The sequence below is a fragment of the Psammomys obesus genome, unplaced genomic scaffold (genome assembly GCF_907164565.1).
Source record: "Psammomys obesus unplaced genomic scaffold, mPsaObe1.curated_primary_1811, whole genome shotgun sequence".
Taxonomy (NCBI): domain Eukaryota; kingdom Metazoa; phylum Chordata; class Mammalia; order Rodentia; family Muridae; genus Psammomys; species Psammomys obesus.
Window position 1 is genome coordinate 3,907,514 of NW_026590405.1, and position 24,182 is coordinate 3,931,695.

Consider the following 24,182-nt stretch of genomic DNA (forward strand, 5'->3'; position numbering starts at 1 on the left):
CTTGATTAATGACAGATTTACTCAGGATGACTTTGAGAGCTTAAAAGCAAAAGCAGAAAACTTAAATGAACTGAATAAACCTTACACCATATATAATTTATATAATTTGTATAACTACTACAACTAGTTTGGGGGATAGTAATTCCAAGTACAGTTTTGTAAGTTGAAGGCACATGGCAGTGTTAGGCTCTCAATGTTTGGGGACAGGAAAAACTTACTGTTGGAAACTCGCTTGTGTCTCTTTTATGAAAAACAGCAGATGCTTACCTCTGTATTGGGTGCCTTCCTGCTTGGGGAGCTCTGGGTTATTATAATGTAATTATTTTTACCCATCATCTTTGCTCCTTGCTCCGGGTTCTCTGTGGCATCAATTTCTGCAGTGAAACAAAATGGCTTCTTGTTATGTTTGCCCTGAAGGTTGAGTATCTTGGAAGCGGTTGCATGATTGCTCCCTCTGCAGGGCCCAAGGCCAGATAGCAAGGGGCCTGGTTGCCCTCTGAGCTGGTAGCCTCTGCTTAGGCTGGCTGGACACAGTGTTTAACCTCTCCATAGTTCTCCCTCTCCAAATGCACAACGCTGCAGGGGCTTCGTCAGCATCTGCAGAGGAGAATCTATAGCTCCACAGAGCAGCCAGAGGGAAGGCTTTCTAACAGTTACAAATCTTTCCTGTTGCAACATGCTTTTTCTAGAAGCTTTTTGTCATTCTGGCAGCAAACTTTTTCCACTAGCTGCCTTAGCAACAAGACCCAAAGTCATACCCGACTCCCCAGCTCTAGCTGTGGTCTGTTGTTACAAGCACTGAATTCATGCTCAGCATTGTAGGACCATTGGTTACCGCAGAATTCAGCTGTTCTTAGGCTTGGAGGACCATGTATTTTCTCAGGAGGAAGAAGGAAAAGGTCAAATGGAAGCCTTGGGAGGGACCTAAAGCCTCAAGTGAGAGTAGCAACTTGTTCTTGTCAGGGGACTGTCCCCAACCACAGCAAAGAATAGGATTTCTCAGAGTTCTCCAAGGTCATGTGGAAGAAGATGGAAACTATTAAGGATCCCTTTTTTAAAATGTGCACTGCTCTAACCGTAACTCTGGCTTCCAGGAGTATCTGTTTACGCCAATAATGGAAAGTCCAGTTGAAAATAAACTTTGTCAAAGATTAAAATTCTATTGAATTTTAGATTCACTTGATTCCTTGAGAGCTTACTTAAGTAGTCTTAATAAATTAAATCTTATCTCATAATAGAACATGCCCAGTACAGACCAGTATGTAACTGAGGTAAGGGTGCAGGATTAGTTCCAACAACAAAGTCGGCTTGGAGTCCACTAGAACTCTACACTAGGTGGGAATGTACGTACTACTGATTTTTTCTTTAGTATGTTAAGATGCCTGACAGTCAATCTTAGTGTGAGAAATTAGCTCTGGAATCAGCCTGAAGATGCTTCCAGGAGTGATGAACAGATGAAGGGTAAGAGTTTGTACCTTCCTACAAGAGGCAGATAATGCCATGAAGTCACCAAAACAAAAGATTTCTAAGCCTCTGTAAGAACATGTCATGTTTCTTAATGAATTAATATGAACGTTCAGTTGGGCTGAGGGCATACCGTGCCGCCCCGATGAGTCTGCCTGGATTCCTTTCTCTTTCTTTACAAGAGAGGGAGCTTGGAAAGGAGAGTGGAGGGTTTAAGCTCATGTAAGGCTGTTAGTTTCTCCCTTGCTTCCACATGCACTCACACTGGCCCAGAAAGGACTTTTTTTTTTTTTTTTTTTTTTTTTTTTGGCTGGGTGACCAAAGTAGGAAATAACATGGTCAGATATGCATTCTTAGTAGACCCCACTTCCTTTGGCACAGGATGCCCTCTGCTGTGCTGTCTCAGAGGGTGGCCAAGACCTATAGGTGTGGGCCAGCTCTGCCCTGTGGCCTGTTCCACTCCACCATCTGCGCAGCATTCAAAGTCCAAACCCCCAAATACTGTACCCAGCAGTCTACCCCAAAGTGTTCTTATCTGCTGTGAGAGCTTACTTAACTAGTCTTAACTTCCATGCTTTAAAGTATTTAGCTCATTTCAGTACTCTGTGAAGTTTGGATTGTTGACCTCTGGTGGCTAGTTTTTATTGTTAATTACTTGTAAAAAGTGACTATTGTACTTTGTATACAATGCACTGGGATTTACATTCACCCCCCTCCTTCTTACCCTCCAGCTGATCCTCTTCTTCCCACCTATTCCCATCCTACCCTTCTTTCTTCCCTTTTCTCCCCTCATTTCCTTCTTATTTTAGGGGAGAGGGTGGGGGGCCAAACAGGCAGTCACAGCTTCTGTGTCTTCATTGCATCGGCCATGTGATATTGTCAGTGTTCTGCTGCACTTCTCCTTACCCATTAGTTTCCAGAGTCTTTTTTTTCCATCTTCTTTCTTGATGTTCTCTGGGACTGGGAGGGGTTGACATAGATGTTCCATTTGGGACCAAGCACTCAGCAGTTATGTATTCTCATCACGCTGACCATCATCCATTGCCCAAACAAGCGTCTGTGCTCAAGGTTGAGTGTTGCATTGTGTATTAGTGTAAATAGAGGGAAGGCAGTTCAACTACATTTCCATTTGGAAAACATAAGCAGTGGATTCCCCCACGTATCCTGTGACCTCCTAGCCTCAGGCTTTTGAGCAATTCTGCAGTGCTAGGCGTATATTCCCTCCCTAAAATGGGCTTCAGATCTGATCAGGAAGCAGTTGGTTAACCTAGGACATTAATGCCACTATTGTACCAGGAGGCATATCTTTCCAGGCAGGAGCACAAAGTGTCTACGGCTGAATGTGATTGTTGAGGGTCCCCCCCCCCCCCATGGCCTATCTAATGCCTTCCAGGACATTGAACGCTAGCTAGTGCAGAGAGCTGCCAGCTTATTTTGCAATTTGATTCTTTGTGTTTTGTATCCAGAGCATGTGGTATCTTCAGCAGTAGGGTCAACCAGCAACTAGCTTGGTTGACAGTCAAATGGTACAGCCCTTTATTGCTTTGGTAGCCTCTTGGGTTTACCTGGCCAATAGCTCATAAAGTGGTATCCTGCACCTGGCAATGGAATTTGGCTTTTAAAACCTATGGCTTGGGGTTGTATTGTTGGTATTTCTTAATAGAGGAGTAAACAAAGGTTCAAAACCTTTTAAACTTTTTTTTTCCTCTCAAGTGACTTACGTAATCACATGGCGGGCTGCATTACTCTGAAGCCCACATTGTTCTAAACTCTTGAGTACCTTCTAGTTTTAGTGGGCTGGCCTGAAAATTAACTTTATGTTATTAAAGAAGACGGGCTCCTTTTCACCATAGTCTCTTAGCTCTGAAGAACTTCGTTACTGAAACATCTTGTGCTGAATGGTGTGCAAGGCCCAGGTTTTGTCAGCCACTCAAAGACAGCGAACACAAGGAAAGCTGGAAAATGTCAGAAATAGGCCGGTTCACTAGGACTCGTGTGGACGGATTTATCTTTCCCAGAACTAACCAATCTTCTGCCTGTCAGCCTTCTGCAGCACCGTTTAAGTTTTAATTATCTTCAGACTGCACTGCCGTGTTGAGGACCTCTGAGAGAACAAAGTGTAGCACTATACTCTGTAACACCAGTCCTCACTGCACACTGATGGAGCCCTCGCTGCCCCTGCCCTTGTTACCACACACCACAGAGACAGTGCTGAAGGGAAGGGTCAAGCTTTACCTGTTTGCTCTCCGGGATTTCTTGTAGCAGAAGAGTGATATCCACCTCTTGCTTAAATATTAGGATCATTTTGTTTTGCTTTTCAAAGGTAGTTTTAAAAACAAAACAAAAAATGTACTCCATCTCAACCCTTTCTCTTGGGTTTTCTGTTATAGCTTCTCATTTGCCTTGGGGTGCTCCACTCTGAGCTCTGGTAAGGAGTCTGTGATCAGGGAAGGTTCCTCCTCAGTTGTTGCTTAAGGATCTCTAAGTAAGACAGGTCTCTGAATTCTTAGTGTAGGCCTCCAGGCTGTCAGCAGTCATCAAAGCCTGGCTGTTTGTTTTGAACCATGTGCTATTTCTAGCCTGGCCCTTAAGTGCAGGAGAGAAGGAGCCTGGCTTCTTTCTTCTGGTGTTCTGTTTCTTGAAGTGCGGGCTTGGGTAAGGACATCAAGCATTGCTGTAAGTTATGCTTGTTCAGGCTTTGAAAGTGGGTGGAGCTAGGGTGATGGGGCTTATGGGTATGCTGTGTAGCCAGCAAGTGATATAAAGTGGTGAATGGCTCATTTGACCTCAGGACTATGGGCAGAGATAACACTGTCTTCATTTATGTGGGCTTTTGATCTGGAGACATTTCTCTGTGTTCTTCTGATCGTATCTATTATTTTGTTTTTGTCACAAACAGTGTCATTAAAATTGTGCAGTGTATTCCACTACAACTGTTTGTTTTCAGTTGCTTATAACTGGGTCAAGGGAAGGAAAGGTTGTGTGGTTTTGTCTATTCTTGCCATTTACTCCAGGGTAAAATAACTATAATCTAGACTTAAAAGCTTGGCTTCATATTTAAAAAGGCGAAGTAGGACCTGCTTAACATCTACGTAAGCACTGCTGAGGGGAAAGGCCCTGTTAGCCACCCTTGGCTCTGACTCTTACCCTACACAGTAGGAGAGCTTGTTCTTCGATGGTAACTTGACCTTGAGAACAAAATATGATCAGATTCCACCAAACTGCCTGCTCTAAGGTTGCAGACAGAAGCACTCAGGATGCCTTGGCCATATGCGGTTGAAAGTGCTATGCTAGTTGAGTTCCTGTGGTTACAGGAAATGACCAAAATTAGACATAGGCCAAGGTGCCAGGTTTAGTACACCCCTTCCCTTCCAGAAAGCATCAGGGAGACTGTCGCTGACATCAGTGGATGACAACACAATCTATACTCCTCAGACTTTAAATGAACTCCCTGGCAAAACCAAAAGAAAACCTAATTATTTCAGCCCTCTTTGTCTGATGTGAAAATCAAAGAAAGCTTCCTTGAGCCTGCAGGGTCTTGGTAAGAGGAGTCCTGGTAAGGGAAGAATGGTGTCACCCTGCAGGAAGTCTAAGCAGTCTGAGTAGCTGGTCCAGGAGACCCCATTAATATGGGTTATGAAGATGAGTGATCAGCTCATGTCAAGGAGCAGATGGCTGAATGAGGTGCACAGGGAATGCCATGAGGCTCAGGCTGGAAGAAACAGAAGAAGATAGGCTGTAATGCAGAGGCCCTAAATATAGTCCCCTTAGTGTGAATGTTCCAAATAGTCTTTTACATTGTACAGCTAATTTGGAGTGGTGAGAAATGATAGAAAATTATGGAATTAGGGAACAGTGATTAACTCAGAAGTAAAATATATTATCTAAATCGAAGGTTGTTGTACATGCGGGGGAGGGTTTTACTGAAACCTTGCCCAGCCTGTCATTTCCTAATTGAAATCTGTTCTCATATGCTCCTGGCCCCCAGAGTGCATAGTTCATAATTTGGAAGAGCATTCTTCGTTAATCTAGTTATTTCTCGTGGTTTTTCCTTTGGATTCTAGTAAGGTAGTGTGGGGCACATTTCCTTTTTAATTGTGTGACACTCAGAAGACTGAGTTTGTGTCTTCATTAACCTGTGAACTATCAGCCCTTTTCGAGCTAAGGGGAGCAATTCACTCCAAGGTTTAATGCTTGTTTGTCCGAGATGAAGCCTCTAGGGAAACGGACAGGGTGAACAGGCCAAGACACTCCAGACCTGCCCAGTGAAACTCCACACCGTGAGCAGATGGCAGAGCCGTGTGGCCCAGAGGGAGGCTGTCAAGCGGGCTGGGTCCTCTGTACAGACAAGGCTCCCCAGCAGTCAGGTGGGGGGCTGTCGTAAGTATATAGGCTTAACTTCCTAGCTGGGACTTAGGAGCAACACGAAAGTAAAAGACACCCGTAGTGGTTCTCATTAGTTTACGTGCATGTTTCCTTTCGGACAGGGAAGCAGTATTGATTTCCTGCATTTGTCTGCAATGGATGCAAGCTCTTGGAGCTGAAAGCATTTGATTTTGCCTGTAGGTTTGCACTGTACCCAGGTATACGCTTAGCCATGATGCAAAGTAGAAGCTGGTTGTTATTCTCCAGGGTAAATGTCTCATGGATTTACATTTGTTCTGACGTACAAGGGTTGAAATAAATAGTACCTGGTGTGATTTCTAGGTACATCAAATCCGAGTTTTGCTTTGTTCCCCATGAAATGGCATGGCCATGAGCTGGCCTGGGAGGTTGGCTTGAGGACTTTCAAGGTCCCCTTTACTCCATGTCTGGCTCAGTGTGCCTACCCTGCTTTTCCCTTGGCTGTTGCAGAGCTTCTTTCAACAGATGTACTTTCTTTTCATCCTCAGGTATATTCGAATAGTTGGGACTCACAACACAGTGAACAAGATTTTCCACATTGTGGCTTTTGAATGTATGTTTACAAACAAAACCTTCACTCTGGAGAAGGGCCTGATAGGTAAGTGTTACAATGACATTTTTGCATATATGCTTAGATACTTTGCCCTCAAGTATTTTCTTATTCTAATAGTTTCTCCTCTTCAGCTCTGGTTAAGGACTTTAGCTGATTTTTGAATGCCATGTGGCTGAGAAAATAACCTTTATTTGTAGAAGAATTCAAAATAATGAGCTCAGTAAACTTAAACAAAATGAATATGAATATTGTGCTATAGAAGAATTGGAAGCACCGAGGGTATTTCTCAGATCTGCAGAGTAGAAATGTTCTTGGTAGCCAAGCAAAGGCTTTTCTGTATTTAATGATAGGTGAGACTGGGGAGGATGTGGTTGGTCATAATTTCCAAGGCTATGAAGGCATGTTGGATTTGATTTGATATGAATGGTATTTGTAGCTGTGGGAATGTTTTCATAGACATGTCAGTCTGAATTCACTCTGCTTAGCCAAATTACCGTCAAGAAAGTTCCAGTCTATCATTTGAGTAAGACTGGAATGCTGAAGTCCATTGAGCAGTGGGAGCCGCCTGGCTAGTGTTGCCCAAGGGTGTTTTCAGCTCTGGGCTAGTTTGCTTGTTCTCTCTTGGGTCAGCCTGGGGCTTTGTTTTGGGCATTGGTAGCCCATTGCTTACAGTCTGTCCCTGGCCTGGGCGTTAGCATATCAAAAGTGACTTTTCCCTTCCAGACAGCTTGCTTCTCTTTTCCCCATGCCCTTGGGTATTTCCCCCCTCTTGTATAGCTAGGTACATGAGATCTTTGAATATGTGCCTTTACTGCAGGTTTTCTTTGAAAAATAACTCAATGAATGTTGACCTATGCTTATGCCTAGCCTTACCTAAAATAGGGTTCTGTGCCTTTGAAAGAGGATTTTGTTCTCTTGTCCATGATGGGACACTTGTCCACAGTGACACAAGCCTGTAAGTATGGCAGTAACAGTAACAAGAAAGAGGAGTACAACTTACAATGATGTTTGAGTGGTAGGGGCCTAAAATTGCCCACACCTGCTCTGTTTCCCTTATAGCTTACAGAAATGTCAAGACTGGAATTTTTTTTTATTGAGAAGAGCACTTTTAAAACTCAACCAAAATAATCATTTTATTTTCACATTGATTTAATTTTAAAAATAGAGTATTAGTGCTGTTTTTTTGTGACTTTAGGTAATTTGAAAGTTAGCAAATATGAAGCACTGTGTGGTATCATTGTCTTCTAATTCTGTGTGGTGTGTAGATGGATGGCTGCCTCACTGCATTCAGAAAAGGCCTACTGAGGAAGATCTGAGAAACTAAGAGCATGCAGAGTCACAGCCCATGTAGCTTCATGTTAGCCCCAAGGACTGTAGTTTTACACATGTTGCGTCCATGTAAATCAGTCCTCTTCATACTGAAGGAAGAAGTTTGTGGATGCTGTAGTTACCTAAGAAACAGGTCCGTCTGGTAGAGAGGCCATTAAAAGAACAAAACTCAGTGTCTGTTGTGGTAAAGCATGTATTCTTTGCATGTGTAGTCAAAGCGGATCCTGTCAGCTTTATCCAAGGATAATAATAGTCTTGGGCATATCAGATGATGGGAGATCGCAAATGCACGAAGTTGTTTTGGTGTCTGGTCAGATACATCAAGCCCATCTCTGTAAGGTTTACAAGTGTGAATGCGGAGAACACTGCAGTCCCCTGCCTGTCATTGTCCCTCAACCAAACAGCAGCAGTGTGGGTTGGTGGCTATGTATATGCACTTACCAGCAGATTACCTACAGTGGTGGGATCTACTCTGGACCTCCTGGGGCTCATTGTTACAGTTCAGGACTGCCCAGATTGGGCAGAGCGTGGTGTTAGTGTGAAGGAGCACAGGGACCTCAGTACCCTGAGTCTGACCTGCAGCTTTGCTTCTCTTGCGGGGGTGTTTGAAACAGTAGTGGACAGGTTTCCATGTTGATTACATCAGAAGCATTTTAGCAGCACGCAGCCTTAGCCTGCCATCCTGCTGAGACCACCCGAGAAAGGAGTAGACACTGCTGGGGCCCAGGTGGCTCAGGTGTACCTAGAGGTGAATTCTTTTAGATGAAACCTCCTGGAGACAATTGGCTAAACCTGAGATTGCCATGGCTGGGAAGAATAGGAAAACAACAAAGTCACTGTGAATAGCTAATAGAATGTCAATGCCTCCTCTTGTTTGTAGATTCGTAGATTCTTTCGTGGTTCTCAGTCTTCCTTTTATAGTTCAGGGTCTTCTAACTATCCTTCTATAGGCCTTAAAAATGACTTTAAAACGTTTGTGTTTTTTAGAATCAGACTTTAATGTTAAAACATGTAACGATGTGGAAAGTAACATGCAGCAAAGGTGACGGTGCAAACTCTGAGCACTTTAGTCTTTTCCCACCAAGGAGTTTCTTTTCTTTTTGTTTTTGTTTGTTTTGTTTGATTTTGTTTTGGGTGTTGTTTTGTTTTGTATTGTAGATGCTCAAACTCATTATCCCCTTATCTCTGTGTCTCAAATGCTGGGATTATAGGCATATGGCACCCTCCCTTCCCCCCTTCTGATCACAAAGTACCCCCTCATGATGCTGCTTCAGTGCACAGCTTAGTGGGAAAGCCTCCACTTTGATCAGGTTCCTCTGTCCCTGGGAATGTCCCTAGCTGGATCATACTGTCACTGCTGCTGCCGCCACAGCCCTGTCTCACCCAGTGACTGCCTGTGGATGTTGCTGGAATGCGTTCTCTCCTGGCAGAACGGCTCTATGATAACTGTCACCTCCACGTTAGGAAGAGACGCAGGAAATCCTAACATGGCTTACTAGTGAGACACAGAAGGAATAATTAAAACAGATGCAACTACCGTTTCCCAAGTTCCCTAAAAATGGGCTTGGGTTTGCTTGGTCCATGTAGTCATATCCTCAGTGTAGTGACATTGATGGCATTCTCTCTTTCTCTGCCCTACAGCCTTATTTGTACCTTACATTAGCATTTGGGGACAGGTGAACAAGCCTAGCATTTTGGAGCTGCCTTAGCTGGACAAGGGGGATAATTGAAATTCCTGTTACCAGTATGAACTGAAGGAATATTAAGTATGTTTACATGAGTGCTTGCTTGCTTAATTACATTCTTTCTTGCAGGAATTTTATGAAAATGTCACATACCATCTATAGGTAGCCATCAAAAACATCCTATTTCCTGATAGACCAAGGCATATAAACATTAAAGCAAAAGAGGATATGAAGTTTATATTAAAAGTCAAAGCAAGGGTAACAATTTAAAGAGATATAATCCAAGTTTATAAAAGGGCAATAAATTAAGATTTATAAAAGTTCTTCTTAGCCAGACATTGTGGCACATGCCTGTACTCCCAGCACTAGGGAGGCAGAGGCATGCAGATTTTTATGAGTTTGAGGCCAGTCTGGTCTGCAAGGTGAGTTCAGGGCAGCCAAGCTAAATGGAGAAACCCTGCCTCAAAAAACAAACAAACGAACGAACAAAAAAGGTCTTGTTGTAGTTGTAGGTCTTAAGTAAGACCCCCTAAATTGTGTTTTCCAATAAGAACATCTAATATATAATTAGATATTCTAAGTTGCTAACAAGCAACAGTCAGAAATGGCATGTAGACCATCATGTAAACTCAACGCTGTCATGAGCACAAGCTAGAAAAACACAACACAGTCACACAGCTACATTAAATCAGAGCCGGAGTACACTCCTCACAAAAACAAGGAGGCAGCTTCATCTCTTTGCCTTTGAGGTGTAAGAGATCCGGTGAAAGGTGAACATGTCAAAGAGTGAAGCCTGTTGTACAGACTTAGCCTAATATTTTTCCATTTTTTAAGAGTAATTGGTAGAGCCAGGATATGCTCTTAAAAATGGGCATTTTTAATGAAATTCAGAAAACCTGCTTTGTTGATGAGTAAGGTTATGGAAAACTCATTAGCAAATCCCAGAGAATCCTGAAATTTATACTCTTTAGTTCTATTGCCTAGGACTTTTAGTTTACTGTTGTTTTTTTTTTTTCATAGATAACAATTGTTCACCATTAAAAACTACTTGTAGGTTAGATTTCCAGAACTGTCAAACATAAGACTAGCCTGACTACCAAATACTTTCTCCTTCCTTGAGTTTCAATTTCCCATTTTAAGTGTCTTTTTTTTTTTTTTTTCCCAAAAAATTGCAACCTTCTATAATAGCTGGTAGGGTGGTATGTGTTTTGAATCAAATTTTTGCTGCACTAATGGGAATACTTAACTCAAGGTCAGCCCCTCTTACCGTGTCTCAAGTTTGTCCTGTATGTTAACAGAGATGTGAGAGGCTCACGCAGTGGATGGATACCCTTCTTGTGAGGGTATCCTTTCATGGAAAGCCTGTAAAACTTAGCACACTTTGGAGTTGAAAGCAATGGGCTATGATTCAGGGAAGCCACCATATCTCCTGAGGAGTCTCCTCTGACTTCTTCACCCTATTGGAGTCTGTATGTTCAGGCAGCCCTAGAATTTCAAACGTGAAAGAAGCCAGGTTGCATAAGAAGCCATGGAACTAGACACTGGAGAAGGCAGCAAAGGGCTGGGTGCTAGTGACCGAATGTTTTGACCAAACGTTCTGGACCCAATGAGGAAAAAGCCAACAAGCAGCTCAGACTCAACCCAGCAGACCGTGGTCGGAACCAAGGGATCTGAGCCCCAGAAATAACTTATAGCACCCACTGAAGAAGACAGTACAAACAGTGGGACAAAGGGCAAGGTGACATCTTGAGTGAGAGTGGCTCATGCTTAGGCCCATATTTGACTTTGAAGTACAACACAAGCCAGGTCTCAGCTCGGATAGATTAAGACTGTTTATTCTGAGCCTGGTGTGAGTGACTGTGCCCTAGTGAGGTGTTCCAACATAGACATGTTAACATGAACTCTTGTAGCCAGGGAACAAAAGAAAGTTGTAAAGTGTTTGACAGATGCACTGAGCAGTGGAGGTGGGTCACAGCAAAGCCAGGAGAGCTCTGTTGTAGCCTTGAGATGCTGTATGGTAGCGCACTTCACTTTGATATTGCTGAGAGCTCCTGAACGCCACATTCCAAAGGTTTCACCTGATAGTTGACAGGTTGTTAGGCTAGACACAGACACAGGCAATGAAAGACCCTGAAAGAAACAAAGATTGCCCGAGGTAAATTTTGCTTTGGATCTACATTTTAACTCTCGGTAATTAGGTAGTTCTGAACACCCAATCAGCCTCATAGAATCTTTAGTATGTGTGTAACTTTTTTTCTCGGAAGTTCAGTTAATAGTACTTATGCTAGAGCTAAGGTGTAGAAACATGCTGTTTATTTATTTTTATAGTGTCATAGTACGCTGTGTAGATGAACCAAGTTCTTTAGTGAGTTCTCTGTGGATGATCCCTTTGTATTGTTTTCAGTCTTGCTACTACAAATGGTTTGCATTGCCTTGTACGTGATTTTTTTTTTTTTTTTCTAATATACGATTGGGACAGATTCCTACAAGAGGGCTTTCACGGTCCAAGTGAGAATATGCATGGAGTTTTAAAATACATTCAAGCTCATCTTTATAGAGAAGATACTCTGTGCAGACTTTCGCTGGCATTTTAGAGCGGCCCGCTCTCCCGCTGCTGTGCCAGTGGAGCCCGCTGTCATGTGGGGTTTCACTAGTTTAGGTCAGAGATAGACCTCACTGCCGTTTGACTGTAGTTCTCTTATGAGAGAAATTGAGCTTCCTTTTATATGCTTAAGGGCCATTTGCATTTCTTGTTTCTTTTCTAAATAGCTTTCTCTTAGAGTCTTCTAGATGAATAGACTAGTTGTCAGAAGACCTAGGGGAGCAGTGAACACTAGGTGGTGTGAGGGCAGGGTTCAGCATTCCAGAACCTGCTCTCCCTTGTTAAGGTCTTCTGCACTTCCATCCGTCCCCTCCTTCCTCATCCTTCATTCTCATCATGCTCCGTGAGAGATGCTAACGGGAGCAGGAGCCAGGTTTGAAATTCAGACTTTTTAAAGCCTTTTAAAGGAGGGAGATCTCATCGGCTTTAGAGCAGTAGGAAGGTCTGTGTCTGCCTGCACAGGACCAGTAGCTTTCTGTTGTGGCTCTTAGTTAGCAGTTGCCCAAGTCAGCCAAAAGCGTAGGCCTGCTGTTGTAGCTGTGAGGCACTCGTGCCTCCCTGCTGCTGCTGCTGCTTTCAGCATTAGGGAGAGAACCAAACCTCTGCCTCCCAGCTTCCAGTCTATCACCAGTTTCTTCTGTTGGCAGAACCGGAAGCCAGGCATGTAAAGGGAGTTTGAGAGCTGCAAAGCTTCTACAAGAAGCCTACCATCTGACTCGAAGTTGCCACTATGACAAGGGTAGAAATTCACAGCTTGGAGAGCAACAGACAGACTGTGGGAAAGGTTAAGGGTTTCATTGTGATATGAGGAGCCCTCAACATACTCTCTTTGCTGGTAAAATCGTTCTTTGTGAAGAATGGTGTTTTGAGTTAGATCTTGAACTGAAAATATGTTATGGAGCATAATAAACATGCTAATTTATCTAGCAACAAAAATAGGCAACACATATTTCACTCCAAGGAGCTGAATGCAATAAATAGAGGTAGGTGGGCTATGATTGTGACTTTCACTCATAGGTACTTTGGGATTGTAACAGCATGTTAGAAATGCTGTAAAATTTCAGGAAAAGCAAACAATTAGAAATCAGGCTACAAAGGGTGGTTGCACCCGTTAAATTATGATGTATCATAACTTGTATGCTTCATAACATTGCTTAGAAAAATGTGTCCTTTGCCACAGAAACACAGATTTGGGCTTTGGGAAGTTCATCAGCATTTGAAGATGAGAGTGTGACTAGGAGCTGCCATCAGGCTTGGCAAGGAGCCCTGAGGGCTTTAATGCAGATAGATTCCTAGGATGGTGCCAGTGAGTTTCCACTATGCTGTACCAGGGGTCTGTTCCTTCTCAGGCCAGTTCCTCAAGCTAGATATGAAGGCTAGTTCTGTCAGTGAAACTTAATTGATTGAGCTACTGTAAACTCCTTGGCATTAAGCGGACATTTATTAAGAGTCTGCCAACTGTGCCTTAGGCGCTGGGGAGAGAAGGAGACACAGGTGCAGTTTCTCCTGGGAGGATCATGTGTGCTAATAGAGGAGAATGACTTAAACAGAGTACAGCACAGTGAGAGGAGTTGTGTATTGGGAGGTGTCAGCAGGTGGAATAGGAACACTGAACTGAACAGGAGCCCAAGACTACGCTGAGAGGATGGTGTGTAGAGCCCCTGGTGCAGGACGTGGACCAGGCTAGACCTTAGGGAGTAGAAGGAAGGGAAAAGCTCAGGGGAATAGCCAGCGCTCAGCATGGCACTCACTTCTCGGGCAGAACTGTTCCCAGGGCGTCACTTTGTACCCTAGTAACGTGTTTCTGTGTGGAAGTGTTCCTCTGCCACAGAAGGTAAAAAGGCCATAAATCAAAGCATTTGCTGCATCTGGTGAGAACATGAGGTAGGCAGGTTACAGCAAAGCAGGGGAAAGTGCCATAGATTGTAGGTGCTACCCGGTGACATTCCTGGCTCTGGGGGTGCTGAAAGCTAATGGTCCACTATGCTAACACGAAAGGTTTTATGTGAAGTTAGAGGAGGAGGAGGACTATTACCATTGTGCGTTAAAGTTAACACCTCATCCTAAGGGATGCATGCTGTGCTGTTGATGCAGCAGAGTGTAGGTGAGCAGGAAAGCAGCTGCATGAGCAGAGGGGAAGGGAGGAAAGGAAACATCCTCTAGTAGAGAATAAAGAACCCAGAGAGGATCCTGCACGCGTGCAGACAGTTGGTTTTTTACCTCTGTGCCAAGCGTATGCAGTAGGGAAAGAAGTGTTCTTGTTTCATTTATTGCCGCAGGCTCAGCCTACCAGCACCTTTAAGGGAGCGCCAGACTGCTCTTTTTCCTTTTACTTCTGCCATTGTTTTTAACATGGGCGTGTAGGTGAGGAAGGGACTAGCGTGTAAGGAAGGCCTGATAACAATGCTGTGGTCAGGAGCACTCTCTGGATGCCCTTGTCTTTGTATGGTGTATGGAATGTGAAAAGAAGAGTCTCCTGGGCAAATGGGCTTGGGAAGACTGGCTATCCACATGCATAAGAAAGAACGTGAACCCTTATCACATCCACACACAAAACTCAGCTTGAGATACGTTAAGGACCTAAGCATAAGATCAGAGACTGGAAAACAGAGAAGACATCTCGGGTAGCAGCACATAGAAAGAGAAACTGCACATCAATTTGGACATTGTTGGTGGGTTTTTTTTTTCTTAACCCCAAAAGTGAAATACAAGAAAAACAAAAGGAAATAAATGCAACTGAAAAGCTCTACCTGTCAAAGTAAACAATTACCAATATATGGAGATGATCTTCAGATGGGACGAGAGTATTTAGAAGCTGTACACCAGTTCGGGATTTTGCCTAAAATGTGTGAGAGGGAACTCAAGCAACTCAAAAGACAGGCAAAAGAAAATCCAAGCAGTTAAAACATGTGTGCCAGGGACCAGATGGATGGTCACAGAAAAAGTAACACAAATGGCCAACAGAAAAAGGTGCTTCAATCCCTACTCATTAGGGAAATGCAGATTCAAAGAGAATGAGAGGTCTCTCCCTGTCAGGATAGCTGTTATCAAAGATGAGAAGAGTAAGTATTGATAGGGTGTAGAGAAAAGGCGCCGCTCGCCGTTACCGCTGGGAATAAGCACTGATGAAAACCAGGGGAGCTCTGTCAAAGCTAAGTTACCGTCTGATATGCTCTCACTGCTGAGCATTTGCTGAAGAGATTTCAAGTCAGTTGAAGAGAGGCCTGCAGCTCCTGTGAAGATGGAATACACACATGTGAGAGATTACACTCAGATTTTAAGGGTCATGAATCTTGTCATGTGATAACCTGGGTGGAACTGGAGATCATGTTGGGCAGAGCACAGCAGGCACAGAAAGGGCAGACACTGCATGGCTCACCTGGGGATACAGCAGGGTGAGCCTACGGGAGTAAGTAGAATGGTGGCTGCAGAGGCTGGTGGGAGAGTGAGGAAGGGATTGCAAAAGGGTGGAGAGTCTTGGGAGGAAAGAGCAGAGTTTTTCTGATGCCCAGTGTGGTGAATGTGCTTAGTTATTATAAACTTCAAATTGCAAAGAGGAATTTCAGATTTGTTCATTACAAAAAAGTTAAATATTTGAAGTAAAAGAAATAGTGACTTTTTACTGTTTAAGTGGCACTACTTGGTGTCATTTAAATTCATATAAGTTATTAATTTACAGTTTAAAAATACAAGCAGTGAAAAATACAAGCAGTGAAAAAAATACAAGCAGTGTAGGAGTACATTCAGTAAGATAAGGTATTTCTACCTCCCTTAAGTATTTTAATTTTTAGTAATTATATGTAAATGTTTGTGTGTGAATGTGTGTTTGTATACTTGAGTATGCACTACCCATGGACATCAGAAGAGGGCATCAGATTCCCTGGAACTTAAGTTATAGGCAGTAGTGAGCTGTTAGATATGGGTCAGATGAACCAAACTCATGTCCTCTGCAGTAACAGCAAGTACTCTTAACCACTGAGCCATCTCTCCGTCCCCATCTCTCTTTTTAAATGAATTTCCTCTTCTTGTATTTTTTTGCCTACTTTTCCCTCTGACTACTTAGCTTGTCTAGTAATTTGTATATCATGGATGTTTATTCTGTGTCTTTCAATATTGCAAACATCTTCTAGACTTTGAGGTAGTTCTTTATGCTGTCTTTGTTGTGCAGAACTTTTAGATTTTGTGTCAGTCGTATCTGTCAGTCATTTCTTTTCTTGTGACTGGATTTTGTAATTCACTTAGGAACACACAGCCCTCCCCATCCCACCTACAACATAAGACAGAGGCCATGCTACAGAGATGGTTAGAGACCAGTTACAGTGTTGCCGTTCTTGAGGTGTGTGTGCGTTTGTTATTTCCATCTTTCTCCATTTAGAATTTCATTTCTATTTGGTTTTGGCTAAAGATTTAACCTTTAATTCTAAAATCTATGACTAGTTATCTTAAAATTCTCTAGAAATTTAGTGGGTTTTTTTTCATTGAAAGAAAAGCATATAACAGCTTTATATGTCTGTTGTAGCTTTTCTATTTTATGAGCTATTTTTATGTCATCTTGAGCATCTACACTCAGGTTACCCATCCCTCCAAAAATTTTAGGCTATTCTTTGAAATTTTCTTTTCTAGTGAACTTGAAATTCAGCTTGTCAAGTTTGACTCTAAGATCTTGTTGGCAGAGATGTTTTCAATGAAACACTGAGGATGCTGAGAAAGGAGCAGTGCTATACCATGGAATGTGTACTGCAGATTCTCTGAAGACCATGTGGCAGTGTCCAGGATGAGTCTTAAATATACCCTTGTTTTAGGGTTTCCATTGCTCTGACAAACACCATGATCAAAAACCACTTAGGAAAGGATTCATTTCATCTTCCAACTCTCAGGTCACACTCCAACAGTGAGAGAAGTCAGTGCAAGAACTCAAGACAGGAACCTAGAGGCAGGAACTGACACAGAGGTCCTGGAGACACACAGCCTAATGGCATGCTCTTATGGTTTTCTCAGCTTGCTCTGCTTACACGCTCTCCCTCCTCTCCCCCTCGCTTTCTTTGTTTCTTTGTTTGTTTGTTTGTTTATTTGTTTTCCCTCCCTCCCTCCTTTCTTTCTTTCTTTCTTGCTTTCTTTCCTTTTATTGATTCTTTGTGAGGTTTTACATCATGTACCTCAGTCCTACTCAACTCCCCACTCCCTCGTGTCTACCCCCTGCGCTTGTAACCTCCCTCCACCAATAAAAACCACACAAATGAAAATAATATAGAAAACACCTTATTGTGGAAGCTGTAGTGTGTCACAGTGTGTCCCACAATATACCCCTGTGTCCACACATCGTCAAGTGCAAATCTTCATTGCAATGAGTCATTGGTCAGGTTCAAGGTCTCTGGCTTCTCTGACACCATCAATATTGGATCCTCACTGGGACTTCTCCCAGTTATCCTGGTGTTACCCTTTGTTATGGATATCCTGCAGCGTTGGATCAGCAGAACCAGCCTTTCTTGCACCCCAATAGTTCATAGATGATATAGATTTTGGGGGTAGGCCAACTCAAAAGCCCTGGATCTGGGCTTGAGTAGTACTGAGCTAGTCAGCTCTCTGGCTGTCTTATCCATACCACCAGGGTGAGCTCTCAACACCGCTCCACCAAACCTACCCAATATTGCCCTCCACAGGAGAGAGGGTCAGCTCTTCTGCTCCCATGCCTTTGGGGTCAGCTTACCCGTACCCACACCTACAGAGCCAGTACCACTATGCTGTCCAGTCAAAGTGCAGTGCCCACTCTCAAGTGCTGCAGCTGGCATGAGGGGCTGGGACAGCTCTCCTGCACTCAGCCCAGGGTGCTGGCTCACCAGTACCCCTTCCACCAGGGACAGCTCTACTGTGCTGCTCAGGGGAGGTACAAGGCCTGCTCTTCCTCTAGTGAGGGGCAGAACTAGCTCTCCAGCTCTCATGACTTTGGGGCCAGCTCTTCTGACTGTTGCAGGTGGCGAGGGGAGGAGGGCATCACCTCCATACCCATACCACCTCAAAGCAGACAAGTGGCAGAGCCAGCTCTCCCTCATACTCACCGTCAGGGCTGGCTCACCCATGCCTTCTCCACCAGGGCCAGGTCTCCTGTGCTGCCCAGGCAGCTTGCCTTTTCATTCTATCCATGATCACCTGTCCAGGGATGACACTGCCCATGGTGAGCTGGGTCCTCCCACATTAATCATTAATCGAGAAAATGCCCTACAGACTTGCGTGCAGGCCAATCCGATAGATGTATTTTCTCAACTAAGAAAAAGATGTATTTTCTCCCTTTTTCAAAATGATGCTATCTTTTGTCAATTTGATGTGAAAACTAGCCAGCACAATTGGCCCCTTGTCATACACAAATACATCAGGTATTAAGCCATAACCTTTCCTTTCTTGTTATCCCCAAGATATTATATTAATATTGCAATATAAAATGTTTCAACTTTTAAAAGCTTTAGTCTTTAAAAATTAAAACATTTTATTAAAAAAAAATGTGAGTATCTTTAAAATATTAAAATTTTCTCTAAAATTCCAAAATTTCTTAACTGTGAGATCCTTTAAAATCAAAGTTAAATGCTTTTTTATTCCTAGAAGGAAGAACCAGAGCAAAGTTCAAATCAAAGCAAAACCAAATTTCGACAGTATAAAAGGTTCAGTGCTTGATATTTGGGAGGCCCTCACGATCCTCAGGGCCCCTAAAAGGCCTTGAAACACTCCATTTCTCCAGCTCTGACACCTTTGGTACATACAGCTTGACTGCTTGGCTTGGGCTGGCTTCACTCTAGCTGCTGCTTTCCTTGATAGTTTCCCAAGGTAACTGATGTCTCCAAAATGTTGGGATTTTCTGCTGCATCTGGGCTGTACTTTATTAGTAGCACCTCGTTGGCTCTCCTGAGGGACTCTGACCCTGCTCCATGGTGCCAAGCCTCAGCTTCTCTCCATGACCCATCAATCCTGGGTTGTCTACTACGCCTTCACCAAAGACTTCTTCCAAACCTCTCTAAGTCCCAAGCCTCAGCCACTCTCTATGACCCCTTCACACCTTCACAATCAGACCATCGGGGGAACTCTTACACATTACCAAGTTTGGCCATCAAATGAGATGTGGCCTCAGCGTTCTCTGGACCACAGTTTCTATGTGCTAACCCTGAGGAAAAATACTCTCAGATACTCCATCCATACTAATTTTAATAAACTCTTCTTTATCACTGCTAATATCTGTGCTGGCCAACTGTAATCAATTGGCCTAGTAAAACAAAGGTTTTACCTTAGTGGTTCTAGTTTCTTAACCACAGCCAGTTCTTCAGCTCCAGCTGACCAGACCATGGATTCTTAGTTCAGAATCCCAAATGGCCCTGATAAAGCCTTTAAGGACTCTCAGACTTCCCACGCCAGTGAAGTACCCTCTCTTTATCATGTCCACTGCTCTCAGCAGTACCTTCCAGGTTCCCACAAAAGCTCTGTAAGCTCAGAGCACTCAACGGATTTTCCAGCCCAGTATTCCTCCCCTGAAACTGTGGTACTCTATGACATAGTAACCAATTTCTACCTTAGATTGGGTTTCTAACTGTGATGAAACTGTGACCAAAAGGAACTTGGGGAGGAATCGGTTTATTTTGGCTCATAGTTCTCTGTCACAGGCCATCATTGAAGAAAATCAGAATGAGAGCTAAAGCAGGACAGGAACCAGGAGGCAGAAACTGAAGCAGAAGCCATGGAGGACTGTTGCTTACTGACTTGCTCTCTTATGGCTTGCTCAGCCTGCTTTCTTATAGAACCCAGGACCACAGCCCAGGGATGGCCCCACCCACAATGGGCTGGGCCCTCCCTATCATTCACTAATAAAGAAAGTCTACTACAGACTTGCCTACAGGACCAATCTTATGGAGGCCCTTTCCCCAAGCCTGAGTCAGATTGACATAAAATTAATCTGTACAATCCCAGTTTATTATTTCTACTTCTAGTAGTTTATCCCAAGGAAACACTCAGAAACATTGCCTCTGTAAGGATCTGCAGTGCATGTTATTTATTCCAGCCCAGTGAGGGGAAGGGCTGCACACTGCCCCACTGTAAGGGGCACAGTGGGGTGGCTTGTAACACACTCACATGTCAGGGTTTCTGTGCAGCCACTTGCAGTGCAGAAATGTGCCCACACTATAATGTAAAATGGAAGGAAGAGTCATCCTTTACAGCAAGAATAATGCTGACATTTTTAAATTAAAGGTAGATAACGTGTGTTATCTGTTCTTTCGTTAAGACAACTATAAAAATACCATAGAGTGGGAGGGTAGCCTGCAGGGTAGAACCACAGTTGCTCACAGTTCTGCAGGCCGGAAGCTCAGATCAGAGATCAGGCAAACTCATTTTTTGTGTGTGACCCTTTTCTTGCCATGGAGTTGGCCAACTTTCCCTGTGTCCTTTCTTGGCCTTTCATCTGTCTCTTCCTTTCTTATAGGGACACTGGTTATATGTGGTAAGGTCCATCATTTTACCTTAGTTCTGTCTTTAAAGGCCCTGTGAGGACTCCAGCATGAATTCTGGGGCGTGCAAGTTCAAGCTATGGTAGTTCATGAAGAAGGCTAAACTGAAGAGCCTGAAAATGTGGACACGGTTCTAGATGTTGGACGCCTGAGTACTTGGGAAAACTGTTTTTTCTTTTTTACATGTTTTCAGTGACTGTGAGGAACTTTTAGTTAGGTGGGCAGAGGTGAATGTGCCTGTGTGTGCTGTATTGGGACGGCGCTATACAGCTGTAAATGTCGGAGTGCTATGGCAGGGTGGATTTCTGTGATCGCCTCCTCACCGTATTTTTGAGACATGATTTCTCACTGAACCTTGAGTTCATCAATTTGGCCTGGTTGGCTACCCATTGAGCTCTAGGGATACATCTCTTTCTGCCCCAGCACGTCACCACACGTGGCTTTTTTATAGATGCTGGAGATTGTGCTGAGCTCTGCATGTTTGTGTCTCGGGCTCTTTAACATCCACATCATCTTCCCAGCCCTTAGTGAAACTATTTCCATGTCACCTTCTTCGAAGGAGAGACATGGCTGGATGTGAAGAGGGCCAGTTTCTCAGAAGTCTTAACTCTGTAGCCTGCTCAGTTAGAATGTCCTCTTGGTGGCTGAGGGATGATGCTGGCCTGCAGTCTGGTGCCTCACCTGATGACCTGCAGGTGAACCGAGTCCTGGAGAGCCTGGTTGGAAGCCGTGGGATACAGGAGAGCCGCTAGTGTGTGCTTGTGCGTGTGGGGAGCAGTCTTGACCGTGCAAGGCGAGGTGAGGCATACCCGTGTGCGGGGCCATCGTGGAGTTTCACCAGCCTGATGGCGCTAATCTCACAGGCTGCTACATGCTCCAGAGCACATTAAACTGCGTGTGTGCAGTCGGTGCAGTTCAGTGTGTGCAGTGCTGTCGCATGTTAGGGGACATGTTGTAAATGGGAGGGAGGATTGGCGAGAAACATCCCCGGGGCCTTTGGGCACCGCAGATCACATGCTTACCAACATAGGAGGCAGGCCGTGCTTTGTGTGGAAGGCCTGCTGCAGTAAATGTTTTGGGAGGGGTCTCCACCCCAGTGGGCCCTTGCTGCTGCATACCCCTGCACCAGAGGGTGAGGGTGGGTCACTGGTTTGTGTAAAATGAAGCAGTGGCGGGGAAATGGGAGCCTGGTAGGTGAGCCAGGCAGGGACACACTGCAATCTTTTTGAATTTATTGGCTCATTAATATTGTGAAGATGGGTATGTTTCTTTTATAGCTGCATTAGATACTTATCTTTCTAAGGACAGGAATCGGCACAGTGCTACAAGAGAGAATGTACTTAAAAATCACAACATTACCTGTGGTAAAATTATCATAAAAACTGCCTAGTGCTCAAGCGGGCCATGACTGCAATTCTGCCCCCGTAATGACAGGAAATGGTCTTCAGTGAAGTTGTTTTCCATGAAGCTGTGATGAAATCAACTAAAATGGTAATAAAGAAGAGTGTAAAAGGGAGGGACTCAAGTGAGATGTAAAACTGCAGAAGTGTTAGAATGTTCGCAATGGCGTCCTCCAGAAACGAGTCTGTAAAACAGCAAATATGAATTGAGATTTTCATTCAGAAATGCAATCCCTGCAGAGGGTCGCACAGGGCAGAGGGGCCGAATGCCTGCCCCTAACCAGAGCTCTGACAAGATGGCTGCTGCTTAGCGATAGTGACGGCCTTTGGTAGCAGCGATAGTTCGAAAAGCTTGAGACCCCATTTCCTTCCGACTCGAATCAGTCACTCTGGGAGCATCTTCAGACTTTCCCTGGTGCTGCTTTGATGAATTAGTGTTCGGCAGATGCCTGTTATAAAGAATAGGAAGTGCTCTCGGTGAAACCTCTGTGAGCCATGGAGACACAATAAAATATACATGATCAGAGATGCTTTATGTTATAGGAAAGTTATGGGAACAACTTTCATATTGATCCTGTATTCAAAATGACAAGTCTGCCCTCTTGTCACCATTGCTTCCAACGAAGGGCAAGACACCACCCCCTCCCCTCCATGGTGTCAACTGTCTGGCCTTCCCATGTCCTCTGAAATTCTTCTCAGAGTACTAGCCTGCCAGAGGCTCCTTGACTCAAAATCTAGCTCTCCATTGCCCACAGGATAAATCCTCAACACAGTTGCCATGTGTAGTGCAGCGTATTTGCTTCATCTGGTATAGGTCCTCACCTGGCTTTCACACTCAGCCTGGCAGGACTTCTTCCATCAGGAGACCACAGGGCCTTTGCAGCTGCCATCCCCCAGCAGTGCTTCTTTATGCCCCCTCCTCCCTCACTCTCACCTCACTGTGCCTTGCCCAGGCGTTCTCTTATAGACTTGAAGTTTTTGTCTGTCTTTTCTGTAGAATGCCTTCCCTGCCTCTCTTCTCTGGGTCTGTCTGTATTAAAGTTCCTTGGTTTGTTTTCTTTCTTTCTTTCTTTCTTTCTTTCTTTCTTTCTTTCTTTCTTTCTTTCTTTCTTTCTTTTTTCTTTCTCTTTCTTTCTCTTTTAGTTACATACAGTAATTAGTAAAAATTAAAACCAAATGTAACTTGTACAGAAAAAGAAATGAAATGCTTCCTGAATTTGCATGTCATCCTTGTGCAGCGGCCATGCTAATCTCCGTACTGTCCAATTTTAATACATGTACTGCTGGAGCAAGCGCTGTATGGAGTAAGTTTCTTTGTTTGATGCTCAGAGATCTGGAATATTCCTCGTAGACTAGTTATTTTCATTTGTAACTATATTTTTCTTTATATTGTTTTTAATAGAAGGGACTGTGAGGTTGTGTGTGTGTGTGTGTGTGTATGTGTGTGTGTGTGTACTGCTCTAATAGTTCTTGGATTCTTGACAAAGAGATAACGAAAGGGAGGAAGGAAGGCTGGCTGGCTGGAATGACACGCTTCATTCTGAGACCCATATCAACCAAATCCCATCTGCACTGTGTTGTTGATTTTTTTTTTATATATAATAAGCAAGACACGATATTTTGAGTTTAATAAATTTGTGACTAATGAGAACTGGCTGCATCAATAAAGTCATCTTGTGAAATAGCTGCTCTCTGTAAGCCTTAAATTTCTGATATAGAACAAAAGGGAACACCTTACTTTGTAGCCTTTGGGAGGATTGTTCTGTTTCTGAGTAAGAATCCTAAGTACAGAGCTGTGTTGATGGCAGACAGACTTCACTCAGACCATAGCATGTATGCTCCTGGTCTGTGCAAAGCCTTCTCTTGACTCTTCCTCTTTGAGCCCTGCTCTTGGTCCCTTCTCCAGATAACAATAGCTCTCATATGTTTAAGTATTTCCTTAATGTGCATGTGCTTGTTTGTTTGTTTGTTTGTTTGTTTTACAATGATAAGGCTAACAGTTTCGAATGTGTTTGATTTCAGGAGCTGTTCTGTGCTATGAATCCTCTGTTTTGCACTTCTCTTGTTCATATATTAAGATCTACACCTCACTCTGTCTCAGTATTCTCATGACCAGGATCTTGTATTAGTGCCTTTCTGCAGTCCCACTGAGTGCTAGACAGCCTACACTGCATGTAGCACCTTGTCACCCTCCTGACAGTCCTGCAGATCAGTGCTGTTGTCCTCGCTTGTTTGGCACGCACTTCCCTGGAAAGGGCACCT

The 24,182-nt window shown here is 43.8% G+C and overlaps 1 protein-coding gene and 1 non-coding gene across 2 annotated transcripts in view; one reads left to right on the forward strand and one right to left on the reverse strand.

Annotated features, from left to right (window-relative positions):
* The window catches only part of Btbd9 (BTB domain containing 9), a 340,575-nt gene that overhangs the window by 221,499 nt on the left and 94,894 nt on the right, over positions 1-24,182 (forward strand). The window contains exon 7 of the mRNA XM_055607113.1: positions 6,357-6,466. Within this exon, the coding sequence (XP_055463088.1) occupies positions 6,357-6,466 (110 nt within the window). The remainder of the gene's footprint in view (positions 1-6,356; positions 6,467-24,182) is intronic.
* On the reverse strand, positions 23,114-23,216 carry LOC129676751 (U6 spliceosomal RNA). Its single transcript, XR_008720119.1, has one exon. It is a non-coding gene; the product is annotated as a U6 spliceosomal RNA (small nuclear RNA).